This window comes from Bos taurus, chromosome 18 (genome assembly GCF_002263795.3).
Source record: "Bos taurus isolate L1 Dominette 01449 registration number 42190680 breed Hereford chromosome 18, ARS-UCD2.0, whole genome shotgun sequence".
Taxonomy (NCBI): domain Eukaryota; kingdom Metazoa; phylum Chordata; class Mammalia; order Artiodactyla; family Bovidae; genus Bos; species Bos taurus.
In genome coordinates, this window is record NC_037345.1 from 18,931,092 (window position 1) to 18,957,253 (window position 26,162).

Sequence of the window (26,162 nt, forward strand, 5' to 3'; positions counted from 1 at the left end):
TTTTTTGAACTAACTGCCAATATTTGAAAATTTGGAGATTTCACCTAGAAACATGGATTTGCAGCTACTCCTGAAAAATGGAAAGATCTAGTAACTCAGGGTCCTTGAGTGGAAACTGGCACTGAGCTGCAGCTGCCCCTTTAGACTGGGAAGATGCCACCAACGCTGTGGCTCAGATGGTAAAGAATCTGCATTTAATACAGGGGATGCAGGTTTGATCCCTCAGTAGGGAAGATCCCCTGGAGATGGAAATGGCAACCCACTTCAGAATTCTGGGCTGGAGAATCCCATGGACAGAGGAGCCTGGTGGGCTACAGTCCATGGGATCGCAAAGAGTCAGACATGACTGAGTGACTGACACTTTCACTTCTTTCTTCTACCTGTCCAAACCCCTCCTTTGTCTTTTCCTCCATTCCCCTGGTGAACCCATGATCACCGGCTCTGTGGAGCTCAGGGGCATCTGGCAAAGCACGGCCGTGCCAGGGTCTTGGTCTGTGTAACCTCACCAGCCAGACTCAGCCAAGGTGCTCTCCAAAGGTGCCAACCAGCAAGCTGATGCTCACTGCCCAGCCTCCACTGTAAGCGTCCTGCCGACTTTCTGGTCCTCCCCCGCCTCCATCTATCCAGCGAGGCGGCTGCATTGTTTTGGAACGCAAACATACACACGTTATTAGAACCCCAGATCAAAGGCGGCGTCCCACGGCCTGCCTCTCAATGGTCCCTTTGTGCAGACGGAAGCCTGTGAGAAAGAGTCAGAACCCAGGGAGGGAGGGAGGGGTTGGGGAAGGGGGCTGAGTACAAAGATACTTGTCACCCAGAGAGGTCCGCAGACGAGGATGTCAAAAGTGGCTCCAGGTGGAGGATGCACCCCAGCTCTCTGCTGGAAGATGCAAATGAAGAATTCTCTGTTCTATGGAGGAGAAAACACTTGGCCCTGTGGTTTCAGAGGGAAGGGACCACAGTAGTAGCTGGGTGTATGAACACCTCCATCTGCCTTCCCACTCTGGCTAGGGGTAGGTGTGATATGGCCAAAAGCTGCTGAGAGCCATAGGGTGGCAGTGACCTCTCTTGGGCACAGAGTCAGAAGAAACACAAATGACGTGGGAGGGGGATTTAGAGAACTCTGGGAGATGTCCAAGGAGAGATAGCATCACCTCTTCTCAGATGGGCCCCTTTGCTGTCATTCCTGTCCACAACAAACATGTCTAAAGCCCCTACTGTGTGCCAGGCACCGGGTGCTGTGACACAGTCCCAGACACGGCTGACTTGGGGAGGGTGCGGAGCTCTGCCGTATCCACTTTGTCAGAGAGACAGCTGGCCTCCATGGGTCCCCAGCCGGCAGCCCAGAGCACTTCGCACACATTGTCTCGTTTATCTCCAGGGCTGGTTTGAACAAAGAACTGCTTTGAGACTTCAGATGCTGAGCCAGGAATCCTGCCTGCTGTGGAGTGGGGGCGGGTGGCAGGGGTGGGGTGAGCAGGTAAGAGAAGGATTTACTGAGCAGGGCTTCTCTAGGAGGGGAGCTGCGTAGATGGGATGGAGGTCAAGGGGTCGCGGAGCTGCGGAGATTTCCAGGAGATGGGCAGATACTCGCCATCCTCCAGACTTGCTCTGTCCTTGGCCCTCTTCTGTTCTCTGGCTGCACTCAATCCCCAGGGGAGCTCATCCAATGTCGGGCTTTAAATTCCCTCTCGAGGTTTATGACACCCAGGTGTAGCTTTCAGCCCGCAACTTCTGAACCCTAGGTGAACGGATCCAACTGCCTACTTGATCTGACTGCTCAGATACCCAACAGGCCTCTCCAAAGAACATGTTCAGTCTGAGTCCTCAGCTTCTCTGCTCTGTAGACAGCGCCCACTGTAGGCTTCATCATCTCGGTTAGTGGCAGCTTCCTCGTCCCAGCTGCTCAGGCCATTTTATCATCTTCCTTAACTCGGTTCTTTCTCTTCCACCCAACATCCAGTTTATTAGCTAGTCTTGTCGCCTCTGACTTCCAAGCACATTCGGCCCACGACCTCTCACCTCCTCCACTGCCATCATCCTGGTCTCAACCACTCTCGTGTCTTGCCGAGGCTGCTGCCATCTCCTCTTGGTGGGTCTCCTTGCCCCTGCCTGATCTCCTCCACCACCCCTGTCTTCCCACTCTGCTCTCAACTCAGCAGCCTTGTCACTCTGGTTCACAATCCCCTAACAGCAGCCATCTCTCTCTAGTAAAGCTGACATCCTTGCCAACGCCCACAAGGTTCCCACAGACTAGCCTTGTCACCTTCCCACCTCATCTTCCCCTCCTCTCTACTTTCTCTGCTTCACAGCCACTGGCTTCCTTGTTTGCAAAACATTCCTGGCATGTCCCTGCCTCGGGACCTTTGCACCTGCTGTTCCCGCTGCCTGAACCTCCTTTCCCCTGGCATCCTTATGGCTCCCTTCCTAATTTTCACATCTTTGCATAAAGACTACCCTCTGGCCCCTTTATCTAAAATTGCAACCCCTCTCCCAGTATTTCGTCTCCCTCTTTCCTCCTTGATTTTCCCCACAGACACACCAAATATTGCACTGACTTATGTTTGTCTGTTTTGTCAACATAAAAGCCTGGTATAAATTAGACCCTCAAAAATCTTTGTTGAACAATGTGGTGAAAGAGAGTATCTTTATTTCTCAGGTCCCTTTATCCTGATGTCTTTTCCTCCTTCTTCTGCCCAGTACTGCAACTTACTCAATGAAGAGGCAAGTTCTGTAACACTAGTGGCTGTTGAGAAGACTTCACTTTCTAGAGTCTTGAATGCAGTTTATAAACCAACAGCATCAGTCTCATCCTGGAGCTTGTTAGAAAGCAGATTCTCAGGTCCCATACCAGACTGCATTTTAACATGATTCCAGGGGATTCATATGCACATTAAATTCCAGGGAACTCTCATCTAGGCTCTTTGACACCAGCCCAAGACGGGGGAACCAAGGGTCTCTCAGTTCTGCATAGAATACATAGGCAGAACTAACAAGATTAGGAGTTGCGTACAGGCAGCATCAGGGACCAAGACGTTCTGTCTGTCTCTCTGCACATCTTTCTTCACCTGGCTTACTATCTCTCTTTCTGACAGCTCCTACCCCTGCTTCTTTCTGCTTGTTCATCAGCCCACATGGATGCCTAAGCAGCTGCTCCAGTCCCTGGAGCTACGGAAACTACAGAGCCCTTCAGCTTCAGAGATCACCAGCAAGCAGACCCCAGACCCTGGGCCTTGCTAGTCAAATTCTGCAAAGAGATCCTAATTGGCCAAGCTCGTGGGTTAGGCATCCAATCAGCTGTGGCCAAGGAGTAAAGAGGTCATGTGTACCAACATGGCAACAGGGCCGCCCTGAAACTGTGCTCTGTGAAATGGAAGGAAAAGAAGGTGATGGTGGTGGAGGAACAGGAGAGGGGGGCGAGGCTAAACTAGAAGGGAAGGTAGGTGAGGGAGGCAAACACTGCAAGCTTTGGAACAGTAATGCTTTTCCGTCTTGCCTCGAGCTTTGGCCTTAAGAAGCCCCACATGAATTCTCACGGGTTGTAGGTATCTGACTGTTCAGAGGCGTGGAGGTGGATGCATATGTTCTGAAATACATTAAATGCACACCATTAAACACACATGACTACTCTTTCAGGGAACCTCCCCACACTGGCTCTATCCCCACTGAACTTTCCTTACTGCCACCCTTCTAGGCTAGGACCCTGGATTTAGCACTTGGAATTTCTGATTGGAAGGAACCTTAGAAGACACCAAGTCTAGCATTTTCCAAAGGCTGTCCCATGAATGTTCATTTTCACTTGTGTCTCCCAGAAAGGGTTCCCCAGTCCAGTGAGTTTGAAAAAAACTGCTTAGGATGCCCTCCTTTCAGAAACTCACACAGCTGGGGCACTCCCTGAAGGTTCTGACAAGTTCTGCAGAAGAGGAACTTGTCTCCCTTTGCTAGGCAGGGCCCACAGAGCTCTTTCTTTCATGTAGTAAGAGCATCTCATAATTCTGGTGTTCGATGGACATCCTTTTGGGAAAGACTGATCTCTTGGGCCCTTCTTTCTGTCTTCTGGATGAGCAGACTGAGTATGGGGAGTAGGCCCAGATTGTTACTGAAAAACAAAGTCTTCATAAGATGGGAGTTTCTTTCTCCCTTTTGTGAAAGAAGTCTGGAAGTAGACAGAGTGGTATTAAGGCTGGAAGGACTTCTCAGAGGGGCCTGGAGAGGAGCAGAGAGGCAGGGAGTGGAGGAGAGCAGGCCATGCTGAGGCTGGGCTGTCTCTCTCCCTCCTCCAAGGTCACCTAGCATGCCTGCATTCTGAACTTGCTGAAACACTCTTGACCCAGGAGGTGTCAGCAGCACAAAAATTCAATTCAGTTTTATCAACATTTAGGTGCCAGCATCTGTCCTTGGGGTCTCTCCTCTAACACCTGGATAGAGTGGCTTGAGGACAGTACCCCTGGTCCAGACGCCCTCCGCTCACCTCCAAGGACTGATGCTGGGGCTGGCGTTCCTCCTGGCTCCCTCTTGCTCCCATCTTTCCCTCCTGATGAACATCTCCACTCTGAAGACTGTGGCCTGTTGACCTATGGATGGATGATCTACGTTTGGGCCATCTTTCTGCTTCCTTCCTTCTGTCCTGCGCCATTACCCTGGAGATGTGGTTAGGGTTTTGCTGAGGTTTGGAGGGATGAAGGGCAATTCCAGCACCGAGCACAGCAAGTGACAACTGCCAATCACGTTTTAGTCTTCACTGTCCTGAAAATGGATCGACTGTCCCTAGCTCACTGGATTGCCCCTTCGTGGGCCCTTTTATTTGTCACTTTCTCCTCATGCTGTTTCCTTTGTCACTCTTTCCTTCTCTTTCCTGGTTGCCATATTGAAAATTCCTGTGACTTTTTCACGTAGGACAGTTTTTTAAAAAATTTTATTTATTTACTTATTTTTGGCTGTGCTGGGTCTTCGCTGCTGCGTGGGCTTTTCCTAGCTGTGTGAGCGGGGGCTACTCTTCATTGCGGTGTGCAGGCTTCTCAATGCAGTGGCTTCTCTTGTTATGAAGCACGGGCTCTAGGGCTCGGGGCTTCAGCATGCGGGCTCAGCAGCGGTGGCTCCTGGGCTCTAGGGCACAGGCTTGGTAGTTGTGGCACATGGGCTTAGCTGCCCTGTAGCATGTAGGATCTTCCTGGATCAGGGATTGAACTTGTGTCTTCTGCCCTGACAGGCGAATTCTTTACCACTGAGCCACCAGGGATGCCCCATACAGCACAGTTTAACTTTCCTATTCTCACCCAAACCAGGCTTTCTTGGTGGCTCAGACAGTAAAGAATCTGCCTGCCAACGCAGGAGACCTGGGTTCGATCCCTGGGTTGGGAAGATACCTTGGAGAAGGAAATGGCAACCCACTCCAGTCTTTCCTGGAGAATCCATGGACAAGAGGAACCTGGTAGGCTATAGTCCACGGGGTTGCAAAAGAGTTGGACACGACTGAATGACTAACACACACACAGTGCTGAAACTTACCAGGCAGCTGTGGCATGAAGCAACTCCAGGGATCTAGGGGGAGCCAGCCAAATTTGGACATTCTTTTTTTCTTTAATATATCCCAGCTCATATTCTTGGAAGCCCTCCCACCCTCTTATTGACCACAACATGTCACAAGGTAGAGATGGGACCGGGTGGGGTCCTCTAGTTTCATATAGAGCACCTCCTATGGGCAATGCTGGGTACTGCATCTAGACATGCAAGTCAGGCAAGAACTCAAGGAGCCCTAACTCCAGAAGGGAAATTTAGCTCCATCCTTAAAAAATAAAGGAGTGTTAAGTGGAGAGAGGTGGGGAGGGGAACTTGACTCTTCAGAGTGGTCAGAGTTCTTCGGGCAGGAAGGCCAAGAAGGGCTTCTTCTAGGAAGTGGCATTTGAAGGGGACCAGAGCAGATGGCTTAACTTGGGGACAAGCATGGGACAGCCAACCAGGGTGATGAGTGTGTGTGTGTGTGTGTTTAAACCTCCCAGCTCCATGTCTAACAGATTTCACCTAAACCAGCCTTGCTAAATCTCAAGCCCCATGAAACCCGTTTCTGTTATAATCTCTCTCTCTTATCTCTTCCTTGCCTTCCTTCCCCATTCTCCTCCCTCAAAGGATGGGAAATCTTCAAAGAAAAAGATGTGTCACTGTAAGTATACAGCCCAAGAAGTGGGCCAGATAAATTATTAAAACACATAAAAGGACAGCAAGTCATGGGGCCAGAAGCTAGCAAAGGGCGAATAGCCATCCCAGGTGGATGGTGGGCTGGTGACCTCTGGAGCACCCCTCCTCAGAGCTCTGGACAGCCTAAGGTTTCAGCATCAGGCCCACCTCTCTTGTGTCTCCCCCTAGGACCAGGTTGGTGGGGGTGGGGATGTCATGGTTCCCATAGCAGTGAAGCCCCAGGCGCCTGCCGGGCTGGGAAGGGCCAGGCTGAAGGTGGAGGGGGAGCTTTGTGTCTGGGCTGGACATTTGGGATTTACTTCCTTTAAGACTCAAAGCTGGTAACTGCAGAGTTTTAGTTCTTGCTTTTATCTCTTTTTGAACTGTAAAAAGAAATTCCCAAGGGGATGAGGGGATACTTTTTTCTCATGCAGGAAGAAAGCCATGACCGGTTTAAGGAAGTAACCAACTTTCAGAGCACTGTGAGAAAGACCGCTCCGAGTTTTGCTTTGATTTAGGTGCACCCTGGCACCAGTGGGGGGTGGGGGTGAGAGAGACATCCAGCATCCCTCCTCCCTCAACCAAATTCCATTTCCTTCGGAGGGGTCTGCAGGAAAGCTCCTACTGGAATTCAGACATGCAGAGCCCCCACCTCCCTCTCACTTCTGATCCCTGGCACCCTGCTTTGCTCATTCATTCTCACTGCTGCCCAGAGGTTCTCACTATGGCACTATTGACACTCGGGGCTGGATCAGTCTTTCAGGTGGCTGTCCTGTGCATTCTAGGATGTTTAGCAGCAATCCTAGCGTCTACTTACCAGATGCCTTCAAACAATCCCAAATGCCCCCCAAAGTGCAAAACTGCCCTCAGTTGAGAACCACTGCTCTAGCTGGTGATGCCTGTGAACTTAGAGTACTATTTGCCTGTTCTTTATGTTTATTCTCAGTCTTCCTTCCAGTAGAGTGCAAGTTCCGTGAGAGTGGGGATTTTTTGTTTTTTTCACTGATGTATCTTAAGTGCCTGAAACAGTGCTTGTCACACAGCTGGAATGTTAAGTTTGGACAGTGTTGGGACAACATGGGCAATGTAAAAACAACATGGGCAATGGAATCAACAGGATTGGGCTCAGTTCCTAACCAGGTCACTGACTAGCTGTGTGACCTTGGGCAAGTGACTTCACCACTCTGAGCCTAGTAGGTTTCCTCTTTTATAGAACAAGTATGAACCTGCATCAGACAGTGGTTGTAAGAGTTATACATGACTTAAGACAATGGCTGACATACAGTAGATACTGTATTCATGCATGCTTAGTCATTTCAGTCATTTCCGAGTCTTTCCGACACCATGGACTGTAGCCCGCCAGGCTCCTCTGTCCACGGGATTCTCCAGGCAAGAGTACTGGAGTGGATTGCTGTGCCCTCCTCCAGGAGATCTTCCTGACCCAGGGATTGAACCCGTGTCTCTTATGACTCCTTCATTGGCAAGTGGGTTCTTTACCACTGGTGCCACCTGGGAAGTGCCAGGTACTGTATAGAGAAATGCAATATAAAATGAACAATAATAACTATTTTTTGGGGTGGTGGTGGTGGTCCCAGCACTCCTCAAATGGAACACAGCTTGCTGTGTACCTGCTTATAAGAGTAGCCTTCATTTCTCTGCAAAAGGGGATGTAAAAAGCAAATTTGAAGGATGGAAGTAAGATACTGTTGGATGAAGGGATTTATGACTCTAGAGGGCCACGCAGTCCCCAATATCCTTCGGAGACATGTAGATGCTGCAGAGTTGTGATGCCCAAACACCTGTGGCCATCGATCCCTTGCAGTATGGCTCATCTGGGTTGAGTTATGCTCTGAGTGTAAAATATACCAGATTTTAAACAATGCAAAACAGAGAATGTACATCTCATTATATGTTGAAATTGAAATATTTTTGATCTATTGGGTTAAATAAAATACATTAAAATTAGTTAATGTTGCTTTTTACTTAAAAAAAAATGTGGCTACTAGAAAATTTTAAGTTACCTATGTTGCTCACATTATCTTTCTGTTGGGCAGTGTCCCTCTAAGGAGTTGGCAAAAAGGACAGAATTGAGCCTCCGTTTTACAGTCTGTAAAACGGAGGCTCACACAGAGAACTCAGTCCAAGGGGCAGCGCTTTTCTTCTCTCCTTGCACAGGGTTTTCTTTTCCCACGCCCAGACTGCCCAGTACCAGGCCGAACTTAACAGGCCCCAAGTGTCCCCAGCAGAGCAGGCGTGCTCTCTGAGAACCACAAAGGTGGAGTGGAACCCCTTGATGTCGCCCTCCCCTCCGCAGAGACCTCCCCAGACAAAACAAACAAGCCCTTGGGTCTGGCGAACTGCAGCGGGGAGCGGAAACCCAGGAAGATCAAAGACCCAGCGGTTACCCCCTTCCGGGCCGCACAGCTGGCAGCGCGCCCCGACCCCCCGGCGGGCACCCACGGGCCCGGGAGGAGAGGACAGAGCGATTGGCTGGCAACCTGCGGCTTTCGGACACTTGTAGCCGCCGCGAGCTGGCTGGGTCCACAGTTGGCCGGAGGCGCAATGGGGGCTTCTCCTGCACAACCAAATCGAAGCCTAGAGAGAGGTTCGGAGGAGAAGCGGGGCGGGCTTTGGGCGGGGAATAGCGAACATTTTCTGCCGAAGTCCGACCGTGCAAGACTTGGGAAAGGGCAAAGCGCTCGCGGGCGCTCCGAGCAGCATCTCGTCTCCGATCTCAGTTTCATCACCTGTAAAGTGGAGCCGCAGAATTCAGTCCGCTTCCAGGAAAAATCGAGCGCAGGGAACACACAGCGCCGTGAGCAGCGTTGTGAGAGGAGCAGTTGTTCTACAGCGGGCAGAACCCAAGAGGGTGTCTGTCCCAATATTCCTACTGACCAGAGCTCCTCCGCCTCCCTCCACCACCCAACCCCACCTCTAGTCCCCAGTCCCGGGTCCCCAGCCGCCGGCCCGGGTCAAAGACCGAAGCCTGGAGGGGGGCGCTGTGTCCAGCCCTAAGCCCTTCTCCACGCCCCGCCCCCAGTGCTCCGGCCCCGCCCCCAGCCCGCCCCCTCGGCGGTCCGCCTCGCCTTTGATGCGCCGCGCCCGGCCAATGGGCGCGCGGGGAGGCGCGGGCCGCGGCGGCGGGCTGGGGGCTCGGCTCGCCCGGGCGTCAGTCCGGCCGCGGCAACAGCGGCAGGAGCGAGTCCCGGCGCTTCCTCGGGCTCCGCTCAGCTCCGGGGCTGCTTCAGGAGGAGGAGAGCGAGACAAGGCGCGGCGAGCCTTCAGGGCCCGCCGGCCGGGCGCATGGCTTAGGGACGCCCCCTCCAGCCGCTCCCCCAGCATGGGGAAACTTCACTCCAAGCCGGGTCAGTGTCCCCGCCCGCGCGCCGGCCCCCTGGCCCCCGCCGCCCTCGTCCCCGCGATTGCTAACTCTCTGCCTCTCCTTTCTTTCCGGCTCCCGCCGCCGCCGCCGCCGCCGCGCGCGTTGTGCCTGCAGCCGCCGTGTGCAAGCGCAGGGAGAGCCCGGAAGGTAGGGGCGTGCGGGGCACGGACCGGGGAGGAGGGTGGGGGCTAGACGGGGAAGCACCGCGGACGGCAGCGGAATGGCCTAACCCGCGGATCTGATTACCAGGGCCACCCGCACCCGTTACTCCAGCCACCAGTCCCACAAACCCTCTCCTTGGAGCACACTTTGTGTCCCCCTCTCTGCCCCACCTACCCGCTCCCCGCTATCCAGTACTTTCTCTTCTGACCTTCAACCCCTCCCCTACGGTACCCCGATTCCGCGCTCACTGCCGCCCCTTCACCAAGAGCCTGCCTCCTCTCTTTTTGGTCGTCAGCCTCCCTCCGAGATCTTGGCTCCTGCGTCCCTTCTCCTGACCCTCAGTTCCCCTCTTCTCCTCACCCCGTGTCTGTCCCTCCTCTCCGCAGTCCTGGCCTCTGGCGCTCGCTCTCCTGATCCCCAGACGTGTCCCTCTTGGCTCGCCTCGAGGTCCCTGCTCTCGGGGCTTCGCTTGGAGAACCCCCTTCTCCTGATTACCTGCGTCCCTCTCTCAGGATCGTGCGCAGCTCTCAGCACCATCCTGGTCCCTTGCTGCCTCTGCCTCGCCCACTCTTTCTCTCTTCTCTCGGGTAACTTTGAGCTTAGGGGCCAGACTCAGGGGCTTCATGTCGTCCCCGCTCCAGGTGACAGCTTCGCTGTGAGCGCCGCCTGGGCTCGGAAAGGCATCGAGGAGTGGATCGGGAGGCAGCGCTGCCCGGGTGGCAGCTCGGGACCCCGACAGCTGCGGGCAGCGGGCACTGTTGGCAGAGGAGCTCGGGTACGATCCCCACTTATCTCCCTTTCAACCTCAGAGATGGGTCTCCATACACCCCCCAGCCAACTTTTAGCATCTCTTGGCACAACTTATAAGCCCAGAAATCCCTTAGGTGCCCCTGCCCCACCAACATCACCCTACACACCCCCTGCCTCGGGGAACCTTCCTGGTGACACATATGGAGGGGCCAGTTGGGGAGCAGAGGGCTTCCTGGGGGGAAAGGTCCTAGGTGAGGTGGGCCAGTTGATGGGGAACTTGTCTGTGCTGGAGGGATTCGGGGACTTGCTCTGATTTCTTCCTTGTTTCTGTGGCCAGCATTCAAAGGTGGATTTGGAGTTGGGCTAGGGAAGAGGGAAGGCGGTTGGGGGTGTCTGGGTGAAAGGCAGGACTGTGCTGCCCTCCGAATGTGTTCCAAGTGTCTGTGGCATTCATCAGTGCCAACTGCCTTGGAGTCCCAGTAGAGCAGGCAGTGATCTGGGTGGGGGCAGAACTTGGGGGGTACTGAGATCTGGGAGACCCCTTGGCTTGGTGCACAAGGAGAGAGAGGGCCTCATTGTGCTCTAGTCTGGCCCACCCCAGCCTTAACCCAGTGAGTCCCTGTGGCTGGATTTGTTCCTAGGGGAGCAATAGATGTGACAGGGGAGTGAGTGAGTCCAGCCGCAGCTCCTGGCCTGGGACTGGTGTTCACAGATGTCCTATGGGCTCTGGAACTCTGCACAGGGCTTTCAGATGGTCTGCGTGGAACTCGAGCAAGCCAAGGATCAAAGGATGAATCAACTTTTTGATGTGACATTTAATTTTTTTTCTTAAACTTAGAGGGGAACAGACTCAGTTTCAGGTCTGGTTAGTCCTTTGGTCTTGTTCATAGGCTGGGGAGGGGCCAGTGGAGTTTTCAGATGTGTGTGAGTGTGTGTGTGTGTATGTCTGTGTGTTAGGGTCGTGGAACCTGGACTGAGTGTAGTCAGTTGCAGGAGGTGAGCCTGTGGATAGTTGACTTGTGCATGTATGATATAACCCCTGCATCTAGAGGAAGCTCCCCCATCCCCTCCTACACTGTCACTGCTGAGCAGGGGGCTTTCTCCTCCGCATTTCTTTTCATCTGTTGGTTAGGTTAGAATTGAAGCTACTGTCCCCTAGGAAAGGCCAGCGCTGGGTGGGGGGAGGGGGCGCTGCAGTTAGGGCCCTTTAAAAACAGAAGTACAAACTTCCCTTTCTTCCCCCCACCATTTCTAGTTTTTGATCTCCTTATTTATTTAAAGCCCAATGAAAATGATCCGATTTAGCCATATGAACAAATGCATTTTGCAGCTCAAGACAGAGGCCAACTGAGTGGATTTCCATTAATCAAGTTTTGGGTTTTTTCAGCCTGTTTATTTTTACAAAGTATTCCTGCAGAATGACATTTATTTGCAGTCCTTTTTTTTTTTTTTCTTTCCTAAACTGCCAGGCAGCTTGCTCCATGCTTTAGGGGAAACTTGAAATACAGCGAGGGCTTACTTCAATTGACTTTTATCTTCAAAGCCATAACAAATGTTACCCGCATGTTTTTGGTGGGTCTCCTTGGCATCCAATCCTGGAGGATGGGAGGGAGGAGGAAGGAAGGAGAGGAAAACAAAAGTCTGTCGTTTTTAATTAAATAGTAGTGTTCCCAGCAAGAGGGATGTGAGCCAGTAAAAGTTGCCATTGGGGAAAATGGGGGAGGGGGGAGAGGGGGCCCCAGCTTAAGTCTGTGGCTTTGGTGAAGTCACGGGAATTTTGTTGCCTGGTTTCTTCCCCCAGCTGAGGACAGTATGGGATGGGGCCTGCCCCCTCCTTTCCCAGCCCCCTCTCGCAGAGAAATGCTGAGGGGTCATTAGTGTTTGTTCAAAGCACTTTTGAAGATGTGAGCCCGAGAGCCATCAGTGTGACATATGTTGGGTGGTGGAGGGTGGGCCCTGCCATCCAGGATATTCAGAAGAGAGAAACTCTGCCTCCTTGGGAGTCGTGCTTGGTGACTGGGACCCGGACGCCTGGCTTCCCCCCACTGCTGGCCTCATTCCTGAGCCTGCAGAGGTGGAGTTGGCCTCGGGAGAAGCCAGGGTGAGCCCAAGGTGTGGGGCTGTCCTGTGGGTGCCTGCGAGGTGATTTCAAGTAGTATAGAGGAATAGTTTTTATCTTAACAGTTACATTTTTTTTCTTTTTACCAGAAAAAAATAAAATAGCTGGGACATCAAACCCTTGATTTCATGGATATTATTGCTTAGGATGAAGCTAAATTGAAACAGATAGTCTGAAGTCGATTCTGAGAAAAATGTTAAGTACAACTGGTCAAAATTGTGAATGAGAAAGAATACCCCCAGTTTAACTTTGAGATATTAAACGGGATCGCAGTAGGCAACCCCCGGTCTGTTTAGTTTCCGTGAGTTCTAGGGGCACGGAAAGGGTGGCTCTGGGTTCTTCCATTATCTCATCAGGATGTAGGAGGGTGTGGGCTCTGAAGTGTGCTTCGTTCCAAGCGCTGGCAGAGCTTCACCCCCACCCCCCACCCCAGACCTGTCCCTGTCCTGGGAATGGCTTCTGTCTCTACTCCATCACCCAGCCTTTCACCAAGGCAGCTGGGGACACATTCCTGGCTCATCCAACCAGCAGTATTATTATTGCAAAGATAACTACTATTTATTAAGCACCCATGTGTGTCAAGCATTTTGCTTACATTGTCTTAATCCTCCTCATAACCCTGTAAAATTGCCAGCCAGCTGGTGTGGACTCTGGTTTTCTCCCTTTCTGGAGTACTTACTAGTACTTTCCCGCACCAGAGCATCCGCCTGGAGGGGGTCCCACTTAGTCATTCCTAAGAGGTGGCATGCTGGCCAGCTGCCGAGCACTTTGGGGTGAGGCAGGCAGAAGCGTTAGGGGCCCCTGCTTGCCCTCTTCCTCCCTGAGGGGGTCTGAGTAGCTTAGTAAACGTTTAAGGTGGGTCTTAGTTTCATGCAAGATCTTGGGATGTGAGAGGGTGACCTCATCGGCAATTAACCCATGCCTACCCTTCCAAAAAATAAATGAATAAATGAGGTCAGTCTCAGCCACAATAGCTTGTCACCTTGTATAAACCATTTTACCTTTGTGTACCTTAATGAGCTCATCTGCAAAACGGGTGTAATAACCTGCTCATCTCTGGCAGAGTTTTGGCAGGTAACTTTTCATAAAGTGTAGAACCTGGGGAAAGCCTGGCAGGTTCCTGAGGCCCTGGGAAGGTGGAGATGGGGGCCCAGATTATGAAACCAGAGGAGGGACACAGGTTAAGACATCTGCCCTTTTAGTGGTACATGATGAGCTTCAAGGGAATATGAGCTCTGAGGAGAAAAATAAGGAGACATGCAAGCTGTATGAGTTCTACAGAAGATGAATGATACACGAACAATTTGTATGCCAGGCAACTGTGTGCTAGATAATTAGACATTAAAGTAAGCATAATAATCTCAGAGATAAAGGATGATGTTAGAAGCATGAAGCAGCAACAGGCATTAACAAAAGAAAAGCAATTGGAAATGTTAGATCTGGAAGATATAATGGGTAAAATTAACAAGCTTAGTAGATGGAGTAAATGGACACAGATATTGATAGGAGACATTGATAGGAGAACACTTGGAGAAGCAGAATCTGCGTGTCTGTGAACCCTCCTGTAGCGTGCACATGCGTGTGCATATATGCACGCTGACCTCTGGATTTAAGACCATCCCCTCCCCCAACCCACAGTTGGGTCCTTTTGTTCTTTTATGGCAAAGTCGCCTGAAGAAAACAGGCTGAGCACTTTGGTGCAGGCAAGCCTGCCTCTGGATCAAAGGTGGCTGCCAGGCGCTTTGGTAATTTGATTAGGGGCACCTCGTGCATTTTGATATTTGGGGGAGATTGGGAGGGCGCAGGCATGGTGGGAGCCTGCGGGGACGTATGGGGCTGGGTGATGAGATTGGAGGCCGGCCCAGCTGCTGCCTGAGTGCTGGATTCCAGGGGAATTACCCTTGAATGATACCAGTTGGCACAATTAAAAGGCCCCATGTCTTCACCATATGGAAAGTGTTAGGCCTCCTTACGTGGTTTCAAAGCTATGTGCCGGGAGGTGGACTTGACATTTGAGGTAGAGCATAAATTAAATATTTGGTGTTTCACAATTAAAAGATGATTTGCTTTGAGGCTAGAGGAGGCGTTTGGGCTTCCACTCACTGACTTCTTTGAGTTCTCCATGGAGGGTGCCCTCTGCCTGTGGCACCCAGGCCAGCTTCATAGCCGCACCTGGCAGCTTTCTGGACCCGTGGGGGGTGGGGAGGAGAGCAGGGGCAAGCTGGAGCTAGGCAGAGTGCTGGGGGGAGCTTCTGGTTTCCGGTAGGTCTGGGTCCCTCAGAATGGTGGAAAGTGGGCAAGGGTGTCATTCTGGATACATTAATGCATCTCTGTGACGGGGTCTCTTGTAGAGGCTTCGAGGAGTGTCTTATCCTCCCTACAAACCTTTTTGTTTTTGAGAAGGACTCTGGTTCCCCGAGTCAGGCTGTTATGTGTGTGCTTTCCCTCAAGCTCAGGAATAGACACTCTACATTCACACCTTGTGCAGTCTGTCGTAAACGCAGTGGGAAGCTAAACCAGGAGACAACCGCAGTATGTCCCACAAACTTCTAGACTTGGGGAATGTTTAATCCCCTCGCCCTGTGGGGGGGTCAGAGTGAGGCGATAATGCGGGTGATGACTGGAGAGAGCGTATTCCTCCTCATACCAGGAAGCTTGGGCACTGGGCTCAGGGGCCAGACTGTTCCTCTGAGGCCTTAAAGCAACAAGGCTGAACGGTCAGCAAAGGAAGAATCACCTCCTGAGGAATCCGTCTTCCTTGTGGCAGTCCCAGGGCATGCGGTGGGCTCTCATGATAAATTTGCTCAGTGAATGAATGAAGAATGAATGAAGATGGTTTAGGTCACCATCACTGCCTCTTCCTACTCCGTCCAGGTAAAGCTGAAAGCAGGAATAAATGACAGACTATAATTTGGCCTTTTCTTCCAGACTCTCAGCTGTTCATTCACTATGATCAATAATGAATTGTTATTAATTATGAACTCCCTAGCCAAGACAGGCATTGAGGCTACAGTGGCAGATCACAGAGCGGTGGTGCCTGTCCTCCTGTGGCTTCCAGTCTAATAAAGGAGATGAAGAATAAGCATGTGCACAGGTGCATTGGCAGACAGTGGCATTCATGAGAGGCTGGGCCAGTGAGCAAGGAAGTGTGGAAAGAGGGGATGGGTTTGTGCAGCAGGAGCTGGGGGAGGCCCCGGCACATTAGTGTCCATGGTTGGGTTGAGCCCTCGAGAAGGGACTGTGGGCTCCAAGTGGCTGTGCGTCCTGTGGGGTCTGGAACTCTCTGGTGCTCATTCTTGCTACAAATTTTAGATTTTACAAATCCCCCCCACAGTTTAGTGGTTCTTGGCACATGTGAGCTCCCTGTCCCTCTGGACAGGTGGGTGGGGTGGAGCTGGCCTGGCAGCCAGTCTGTTGGTCCAGATACCAGCATGCTCTGTAGAGTGGATTAGCATGCAGTGTCATGCCCAGGGACTGGGGGGCATTGCCCCAGCTGTTTGAGTGAGGGGTGGCCCCTGCTGCCCTGTGTGGGAGGAAGGTCAGAAGCCCAGCTGTGGGTAGGATGTGGCGCCTGAGCCATGGGATTGGCAGAGGGAGGCACCCCAAGGGCCAGGGGGTGTAGTGACATGCCAATCCCAGGGAGAGCCTGTCCTACCCCAGAATTGCTGTGGGCCTGTGCTGGAGGGTCTCCTGCCTCAGTTTACCAGATGTGTCTGAGGAAGAGGAGTGCATTGTGACCCTCTGGGCAAGGGTCAGGGGCCCACAAGGAGATCTGTGGGCCCCAGGAAGTCAGGAACCCCTCAATCCTCCTTATGGGCTTCCTAGGTGGCACTGGTGGTAAAGAACACCCGCCTGCCAATGCAGGAGATATAAAAGACACAGGTTTGATCCCTGGGTCGGGAAGATCCCCTGGAGGAGGGCATGACAACCCACTCCAGTATTCTTGCCTGGAGAATCAATCCCATGGACAGAGGAGCCTGGCGGGCTACAGTCCATGGGGTCACAAAGAGTCAGATACGACTGAAGCGACTTAGCACACACACATACACAATCCTCTTTGCTCGAGGGTTCTTGCAACCTCACTCACTGTAACTGAAGGTTCACAACTTTAGAATTTTTAGGTCACTTGTTGGATTCCAAAGCAGGCACTTCAGGCTGCCTCCCTGACTTCCCGCTCTCTTTTCTACTCACACATGTTCTTTTTGTGGCTCTTGTCTCTCACAGACATTCTTTCTCTTCCTCTCACTCTCTTTCCCCCTCCTTTCCCCTCGCCTCCTCCCTCCCCCACTCCCCGAGGAAGGAAAAAATTCAGACTCTCACAAACAAAATATCTGCCATTCCATCCAAGGGAGAACTGAGGCAGGAGCCCAGAATATCCTGGAAGAAACGCCAGAGAGAGCTGAAGGCCTCAGTTGTTTAATCTGGAAGGCAGTCTTTGATGTCACCGTGCTCCGTTTATCCTGGGAAGCTGCCTGCTTCTTTATGGCTCACTTCAGACTCTGCACATGAAGAATGGCCGAGTTCCTTCAGGAGCTGGAGGAAAAGGCTGATCACTCCCCAAAGGGCAGGCTTGGTGATGCTGCTGTTCCTGCCAAGCCCAGGTGGGGTGGAGAACCTTTTCCAAACAAGCATTTGCAGAGACATAACTAATTCTTTGATAACTGCCCAGGAAAGCAGAGGGGGCTGTTTATCCACGCGGTACCTGTCACAGGGCTTTGAGAGGGAAGCCTCAGGTCCCTCCGCTGAAGTCATCCTTCGCCCCAGAAAGGCAGCACGTCCAGAAAGGCAGGTCTTACCAGGTGACTCTGGCCACCGGGGTGTGTCCTGGATGTGTGTTTGTTTCAAGGGCTCTGAGAATTGCTCTGGGCTTCACTTTCCTTACTTATTGAGCCATGTGGGCTGTGGCCTATGTGTGGCTGACACCTTTCAGAGGAACCCAGGGTAATGGGTGGGCTTCACAGTGGTGTGTGGCATTAGCTGAAGGATCCTTCCCTTCCCTGGGCCTCAAATCTTCTAGCTGAGAAGTAGGATAAAATTTATTACGTTTATTGGAATTTAGAAACTATGTATTGAATGCATTCTATTCAAATCATTTATGCACCCTTGCAATAGAAATTCAGGACTGACTTTATGCCAGGTATACATCTGCTCTGTCAGTAGAGCGTGGTCCTTGTTTTCATGGACCTTACATTCTAGTCGGAGAAGATAAGGGTTTGTAAAAACAAATTACACAATCTAAGTCGTGATTTATGCCTCAAAGGAGAGGTTCTGGGTACTTTGAGAACACTTAATGGGAATCAGATCTAATCTGGGTGGCTGTTCATTCCACAGATTTTTGAGTGTGGTTAGGATGTTGTGGAAGTTATGAGGAATAGAACTTAGAGTTTCGTGAAGCTGAACTTTCACCTTTGCCTCTCATCTATTTTTCTTATCTTATTGCATTGGTTAGAATATCCTTGACTGGTTCATAACTATTAAGTATGATGTTCATTGTTTAACTAATTAAGAAAGCTTTCTGTATCTCCTGACTTGCTAAGATTTTTTAAACCAGGAATAATTATTGAATTTTATCAAATGCTATTGGAGTATTGATGGAGCTGATGATTCTTTGCTAATATAATGTGTGATTTATATGAATGATTTACATTGCCAGATTTCCTAGAGTTTAAGTTTCTTTGCATTCCTAAACTAAATCTTTCTTTGCCGTGCTAGACTGATGCTTTAAAATATTACTATATTTGATTTGCTAGGCTTTCCAGGTGGCGCTATTGGTAAAGAACCCACCTGCCAATGCAGGAGACATAAGAGATGTGGGTTCGATCCCTGGGTCAGGAAGATCCCCTGGAGGAGGGCATGGCAACCCACTCCAGTATTCTTGCCTGGAGAATCCCATGGACAGAGGAGCCTGGCAGTCCAGAGGATCACAAGGAGTCAGACACAACTGAAGCAACTTAGCACATATTTGATTTGCTAATACTTTACTTTGCATTGATATTCATGTTTGATTGGCCCATGTTTGAAAAGTTATCTCCTGAATAATGACAATATTTAGGGAATGTTAGAGAATGTTCTGGGCATTCTCTGAAAGTCTGAAAGACTTTCTCTAGACACTCTGAAAGTCTGGAGCAGAGAGTGTGAACTGGTCCAGGGTCACAGGTGGTCTCAGAGGAGCTGTGATTTAAGCCCAGAGTTGCATAGGGAGAGGAGTAGTGATGAGCGAGGCAAGGGGAGAGAACACCTAACAGCCACATGAGTGTCTGTTGGACTGACCCACCACATGTGAGAAAGCCCTGTGATGAAGAGGGCAGTTTGTTTGAGATACTGATCGAAGTTCAGTTGGCTGAAGAGGGGTCACGGCCTGGGCCTGGGGGCCTTCTCAGCCATGCCATGGAGCTTGGTCTTTGTGCAGAGCAGAGACAAGTGTGTGAGGGGCCCTGTGTGAGGGGCCAGCAGGACAGAGGTAAGCCCTTTGATCTAGGGGAAGAAGGAATGTGGGGAAGGATGGGCTCTCCCTTGTAAAAATACTTCAGAGGATAAAGAGGAATCAAGTGACTGATTCTATGGGCTGAGGGAGAGATTCTGGAAGGTCTGCCTTGATCCAGGCACAGTGCTTAGTTCACAAGGGCCACCCGGGGGACTCTTGAGGGGGCCACAGGCGGGTGAAGGACCGGGAGAAGTAGAATAGAACACCAGGCAGTGTCAGGGGGTGGTTACAGAGCGAGGACTCTGCGGCCCAGTGTCCTGGGTTCAGATCCTGCTGCGCCGTTTTCTGCCTGTGGGAGCTTGGACACAGTGTCGAACCTCTGTCAGCCAGGGATCTAGTGGGAAACAGAGCCACTCCGGAGAGTCTAAGTGAAATTAGCTTCCGGAGCTATGGGCAGCATTTAGGGAGCCTTCATGGGGTCTTGAGGTACCCAGTATCTGGTGGGTCCCTGGCAATAGGAGGAAGCTGTTACCACCCCGCAAGGGCAAAAAAGGGCCAGAGAGGATGTGTTGGATATTTTGGATTGGATCCATGTAGGAATCACAGCTGAGGACAGGTGGAGACCAGGCCGAAGCTATAAAGATGGAGGATTAACTGCAGTCAGAGATACAGTACAGAAGTAGTGAGGAGGTGCAGAAGAAACACACCACCCCCATCTCCTGGCATCCTCCAGTTTCTTACGGGGGCCTCCCATTGGCAGCTGAATTCAGAAGCCAGAGACTGGGAAGCCCTGGTGAATGGGTCCACAAGGTTATCTTCCTGAGGGCACAGAGCAACACAGGACTGGGGGTGGGGGGGAGGGGAGGGCAGGTAATGGATGAGGGTGGGGATGAAATAGACTAATCAACTCTGTGCTTGTGTTTCCTCATCTGTAGAGTGAGGATGATAATAGTGTCTACTTCACAGGGCAGCTGTGAGGACTCAAACTGTAAAATGGTTGTAGTATGGGTGTGCTTGTGTTTCCTCATCTGTAGAGTGAGGATGATAATAGTGTCTACCTCACAGGGCAGCTGTGAGGGCTCAAACTGTAAAATGGTTGTAGTATGGGACGGATCGTAACTGTGTAAGTTCGCTCTTACAGTTACAAAACCAGGAAGAGACACAGGGTTATAGAGATTGGAGGAGGTGTTTTTGAAACACATGGCATGTCAATACAGCTCTAAGGATGGTAAGACTGAGACCAAGGGTCAGAATCTAAAGGACCTGCAGGGACCAGAGAAGTCATATTCACCAATGCATCAGGCTGGCTGGGAGACACCCAGGGGGTGGGGAGGACTCGGATGCCCTGGGGAGCACATGTGCCGTGTCCAGGGAGCAGCGCCCCTCAGCCCCAGCCAGCTGTTGTCATGTGGGAATGTGGCCTGGTGTTGCCACATCTTTTGATTGTTAAGAGAATCCAGCCGTCTGGATTTTTATGTGAAATTTTTCTAATTTAAAAAATTATCATCAACTACATAAAAATTTTCAAAAACACTCTTTTGGGTGGACCCAGACAGCTGGATATGGGCTGGCTTGTGACTGTTGATTTAAACCTACAAGATTTTGGTGGGGTATGACTGTGTGAGGGATAATAGCACATACAAGTGAATATTAAAGTGCCTAATATTGTACATGCATTCTTTACATGTATTATTCCCCCGTGTACAGCTGAGAAGACAGGCTCAGCAAGTTAAACTCCTGAGCCCAGCCAGGGAGGGTGGATTCAGGCTGCCTCCAAGGTGGAAGGTACAGCCCAAGCCAAGGCTGGGCGCTGGGGAGTCATGGATAGTATGTTTCAGTTGGTAGAGAGAAGGATGGGAGGACAGGTAGGGTAAGTACAGTATAGATGTGGTTTGTGGCCCCTTTTATACCAGCGTCCAGAGTGTGCCCATAGTAGGTGTCAGGAGTGTGTTTAGAGCTTTCAGAATCAGACTTCCCAACTCTCCCAGCCGGGTGGCCCTGGGTTACCTGATAGCTTACTGCAGATCCTCAGCTTTCACATCTGTGGAATGGGCGGTCATAATTTCCTACCTTGTGGAGTCATTCAGAGTGAAATGCGTTCACTGGCAAATCAAGGAGAACAAAGCAGACATTGCCCCTCCTCTTGCAGCTGTCTGGTGTGGTTAGTGGCTGCTCACCCAAATGTGCACTGCATGTGATGAAGGGAAAGAACAGGGCGTGGTAAGAGAGAATGAGGAGGGGTTCTCCTTTGGTTTAGGGAACTAAGTTGTTGAGTCCCAAAAGGATAAATAGCCCGGTGATGAAACATTTGGTAAAAACAGCTCAGACAAAGGGTTTGGGAAATGCAAAGGCCACAAGGCATGATTGCTGAGTGGGGAGTCTTTAACCCACTTCTGGTGTCCGGCTTAGGACAATCCAGTCCCTGAGATGTTCAAGTAGAAATGCAGGGTCCAGCTCAGGGGTGGGTAGCGCTTGGGGGTTGTGGGGCAGGATGCTATATGTTGCAACTTGTTTTGAGCCCTTGTCCATCTGCTGCAAATCTTCCACAGTTTTATTTATTTTTTTAATGATGTCTGATCCCTCCAGATTCTCTTCCTTCTGGCTGAGTGGGAGATGGGGGAGAATCTCAGGTCCCATGAAAGCCTGGAGCTGATTGGCTGGTTTGCCATGTGCTGCCCAAGCCCGCAGCCTCAAGCTTGAAGACAGAGCTGGGGCTCTGGAGAGGGTGGGGCAGAGCCTAAAAGGTGCCTGTCAGCAGGATGGGCCTGGCCACCCTCAGGCCACAACTGAGGCTGGGGAAGACCCGAGCCTCCCAAATGTGTCTCTTACTCCAGCTGTCTGCACAGGCTGGGGGTGGGAGGGCTCTCACGCAGGCTTTGACTCATGGCAGCTCCACCTGAGTAGGTTTGAGGGTGCTACTTTGGGGTACCTTGTTACAGGGCAGCTTTTGACCCTGACCTTGTTTTAGCCTTCTTTCCCCCAGGGATCTAGATAGACTTCAAAAGCAAAATGATGATGTCAGAGAACTAATACAAACCAGGAAGGAAGTTGCCTTCCAAGTGGGTGCTGGGAGCACTTTCCTTGCTCCCCTGTCCTGGAATCTCAAGGAACCCACTGCCCCAGTCGGTCTTGGGTACTTGCCTCCTTACTTGGGGTTCTGTGGCTGCAGCTTCAGTGTGGTTGTTAAGTGCCTGCTGTATGCTGAGCCCTGTGCTGAACCCTGGGTACAGCATTGAGCATCTGCTGTATGCCAGGCCCTGGGCCAAGAGCTGTCCCTACTACTGAGTTCTCTCAGCCCCACTATGAGGCAGGTACTGTCATTATCCCATTTTACTGCTGGGGAAACTGAGATTTTAAGGAAATCTGCCTTCTTGCCTAAAGTCATTTGACTTGGAAGTGGAATCTTGCTCTAGCAAGATTCAAATTCAGAGCAGTCTGATTTTAGAGCTGTCCTAACTCATTATAGGTGAGTTTTTTTTTTTTTTTCTTAAACTGTATCTTATAAGCTCATTCATGGCTCTTGAAATCTATGTAGTGACCAGTATTAAAAAAAATGAAATAGACAAAAACAAAAATAAGAGAGAACATCCTGTGTAGTAATAGTAAATGTTGCTTTGTGTTACTTTCTGTTTAGTTGATAGTCATGGACAGGCATGTCTATAGATGATAGATATATATGGATATATAGACATGGATGTCCATACCAATAAATAGATAAATAGATCTAGATATGTCTATAAAAAGAAAGAAAGTGAAGTCATTCAGTCATGTCCGACTCTTTGCGACCCCATGGACTGTAGCCTACCAGGCTCCTCTGTCCATGGAATTTTCCAGGCAAGAGTGGTGGAATGGGTTGCTATTTCCTTCTCCAGGGGATCTTCCCAACCCAGGGATTGAACCCGGGTCTCCTGCATTGCAGGCAAACGCTTTACCATCTGAGCCACCAGGGAAGCCAGGTATGTCTATATCTAAATGCATATCTGTACCCAAACCCATGTATACTGAGGCCCATTATAAAGCATAATTCTTATTGTGGGTCACTATAAGTGTTAGAAAACACTGGTGTTTGGTCACTGGTCTAGACTCTGAGTTTGAATGCCTGGTTTCAGGACCTAGCCCTGCTTCTCACTGGCTGTGTGACCTCGAGCAAGTTCCCTCTCTGAGCCTAAGTTTTCTTTCTTGACGTCAGGGCTTTTTGGGTTGTTGACAGTTTGGTCAGAACAAATTCCCCAGGATTACTGTCTTGCTCACCCACTCCCTTTGCTTAGGGCATGAAGAGGGCCCTTGGGGGTCTCATGTCCTCTCACCTTAGAAACCAGCCTCTGAGCATGACAAGCAGCAGCTGCATCCTGCAAACTCAGTCCTTCTGGACAGAACACTTTTTGGGGAATCCTGAGCCAAGCTTAGCCATTAGGTGTCTGCTGTGACCTCTCCTGGCCTTTGCTTCCTCCTCTCAGAATGTAGTGAAGAAAAGATGGATGTGTAGGTTATGTTTTGTTGTGTAACATATTAGTCCAAAACTTAGTGACTTAATCATTTTGTGATCTGCTTAAGATTATGGAGTTTGAGCAGGGCTTGGCAGGGACACCTTATCTCTAGCTCCATGTGGCCTAGTTGGGTTGGCTCCAACAGCGAGGGGCCAGCTGCCACAGGTCCACTTGGCTCATCGTCTGGGGCTTCAGTTCTCTTTCAGGTGGCCTCACCGCAGGGTTAGCTTGGGCTTCCTCATAGTATGGCAGTCTCGGAGTAATCAGACTTCTTATATGATGGCCGACTTCCTACAAGTGCAAAAGTGGAAACTGCCAGAACTTTTAAGGATTTAGACCTAGAATTGGCAGCGTCACATTCTCTTTGTTAAAACTAGTCACAGGTTCAGCCCAGGTTCAGGGGAAGGGACACAAATACTGGGAGATGTGATAGAATGAAGGAAAAGTACAAGTGAAAGCGTAGTCACTCAGTCGTGTCCGACTCTTTGCGACCCCATGGACTGTAGCCCGCTGGGCTCCTCTGTCCATGGGATTCTCCAGGCAAGAATACTGCAGTGGGTCACTATTTCCTTCTACAGGGGAATCTCCCTGACCCAAGGTTCATACCTGGGTCTCCAGCATTGCAGGAAGATTCTTAACATCTGAGCCACCAGGGAAGCTCCAGCTGTGATAGATTGGGGGGCCATCAAAGTATTTTACCAGGAGGGAAGATATGGTCTCCTGGAGAGAAACTGCTGACAGCCTAAGAAAAGGTGTCCATTGGACTTTGGGTCCTGGTGGGCCCAGTCTGGTTTGGCAGGAGCTGTCTTGGTGGAATGATAGCTCAGGTGAGACTGGCATGGATCCTGAAGGGACTGAGGAACACTTGCACGGGAGCAGAAGCACCTACATGTGTGAACATCCATGGCTACGTTGTTTGAAAGAAGGAAAACTTGTACTAACTCAAATATCCATCACCAGAAGATAGGCCAGTAAACAGTGGTGTAGCCTTTTCATTAGGTAAAACCAGGTTGAGTGAGGGCTACACGCTGATAGGAAGGAGGCCCTGAGATGCTGTTGAATGAGCAAAGCAAGAACAAAACATCAGTATAAGGTGGTCCTGTTTTTTGCAGTATACAAAAGTCTGTTCAGGCCTGTGTCTCTATATATTTGCTGAAGCACATGGAAAGATCTGGAATAATACACTGTCAAACTCTGTTTCCCCGAGGCGTGCAGTGGTGGGAGATGGTGAGGAGAGAAGGAATTCAATTTTCACATTGTACGTTTTTACATTGTTTGACTTTTTTCTCCAGTGAGGAAGCACCACTTTGTATTTTTCAAAGAGCCAATACATTTAGGAGAAATGAGAAAATAGCACATGTAGACAGCTCTAGGGATACGCTTTTCTGGAAGAAATGAAGAGAGATGCCAATAGCTGGAAGGGGATGTGGGGTTGGGATGGACTCAGGGTAGTGCCCTTAGGGGTCCCTTCCCCACCAAGCCCTCTATTTCTTTTCTGGCAAAGCCAGAGTCCCCCCCACCCCACCCCCAGCAAAGCCAGGGTCTTCAAAATTCACAAGGGCAGTAGCTTCAGGGGGGTTTGTGACTAAGTAGGTGTGACCTTTCTCTATGTGGATGAGTCAGGACCCTTTGAATTTTAAGCCCATCTCAGCTGTTTCCTACAGAGGCATCTTATTGACCTGTGTAACAGGGAGGTCAGGAGGGTGAATTGAATTCACTCAGTTGTGTCCAATTCTTTGTGACCCCATGGACTGTAGCCCATCCAAGTCCTCTGTCCATGGGATTCTCCAGGCAAGAGTAGTGGAGTGGGTTGCCATGCCCTCCTCCAGGGGATCTTCCTGATCCAGGGATCAAACCCAGGTCTCCCACATTGCAGACAGATTCTTTACCATCTGAGCCACTAGGGAAACCCGAATTCAGGAAAGCTGGGTCCTAGAGCTCCATCCAGCTCTGTCCCAGGGTGGCAGCTTCTGCTCTCAGCTCTGGTTTCTTTTGGGTCAGCTTCTTTCTTGGGCTGACTCTCCCTCAGATTGTGGAAATTTGGCTCCTAGCAGTCTGGGCTTCCATCTCCAACTAGAAGATAGTTTCGACCAAAGTTAGCCTGGGATCCTGTAGTAGTGACTTGATCCCATGGCCAGCCCAAAACCAAACCCTCTGCTTCTGCCAGTTCTGGGTCACATGGCCACCCTGGAGTGGGGGCTGGGATGAGAGCCACCCCTCCAAACCTCAAGGGCTGGGATGGTGGGGGTAGGTGGTTCCCTAAAGGAAAATCACCTGTGAGAAGAAGATTGCAGAATGCACACTGGATGGATGGAACCATCATCTGTGCTGCATGTAAAACGCACTGACCGCAGCTCCAGGTGGCAGCTGGCAGGCGTGGGTGGGGATGAGGCAGCCTGACAATTAGCTACCTATCTGGGGAGGACCATTGCTTGCCATTGGATCTTGGAAGAGCATAACTGATTTGCCATGCAAATCTAGAAGTGGGGCTCCTCCATGCAGCCCCCATGAGTCATAGCTTTCCTTTCAAGCTCCTAGCCTCTCTGTGATGAGCATAGTTAGGTGATCCTTAATCCTCAGGGGATAGGTAATAAGACCCTTCTGGGAATCTGCTATATCAGATGGTGTCTTTCCCCTTAAATAAGTGCTGTTGTACCTTGACCC

The 26,162-nt window shown here is 50.7% G+C and overlaps 1 protein-coding gene across 1 annotated transcript in view; it reads left to right on the plus strand.

The window, feature by feature from the left end:
• The first annotated feature begins 9,345 nt into the window (after positions 1-9,345).
• NKD1 (NKD inhibitor of WNT signaling pathway 1) overlaps positions 9,346-26,162 on the plus strand; it is a 91,892-nt gene continuing 75,075 nt past the window's right edge. Inside the window, 3 exon segments of the mRNA NM_001105453.2 lie at positions 9,346-9,539; positions 9,671-9,703; positions 10,360-10,493. Of these exon segments, the coding sequence (NP_001098923.1) occupies positions 9,515-9,539; positions 9,671-9,703; positions 10,360-10,493 (192 nt within the window). The 5' untranslated portion in view covers positions 9,346-9,514.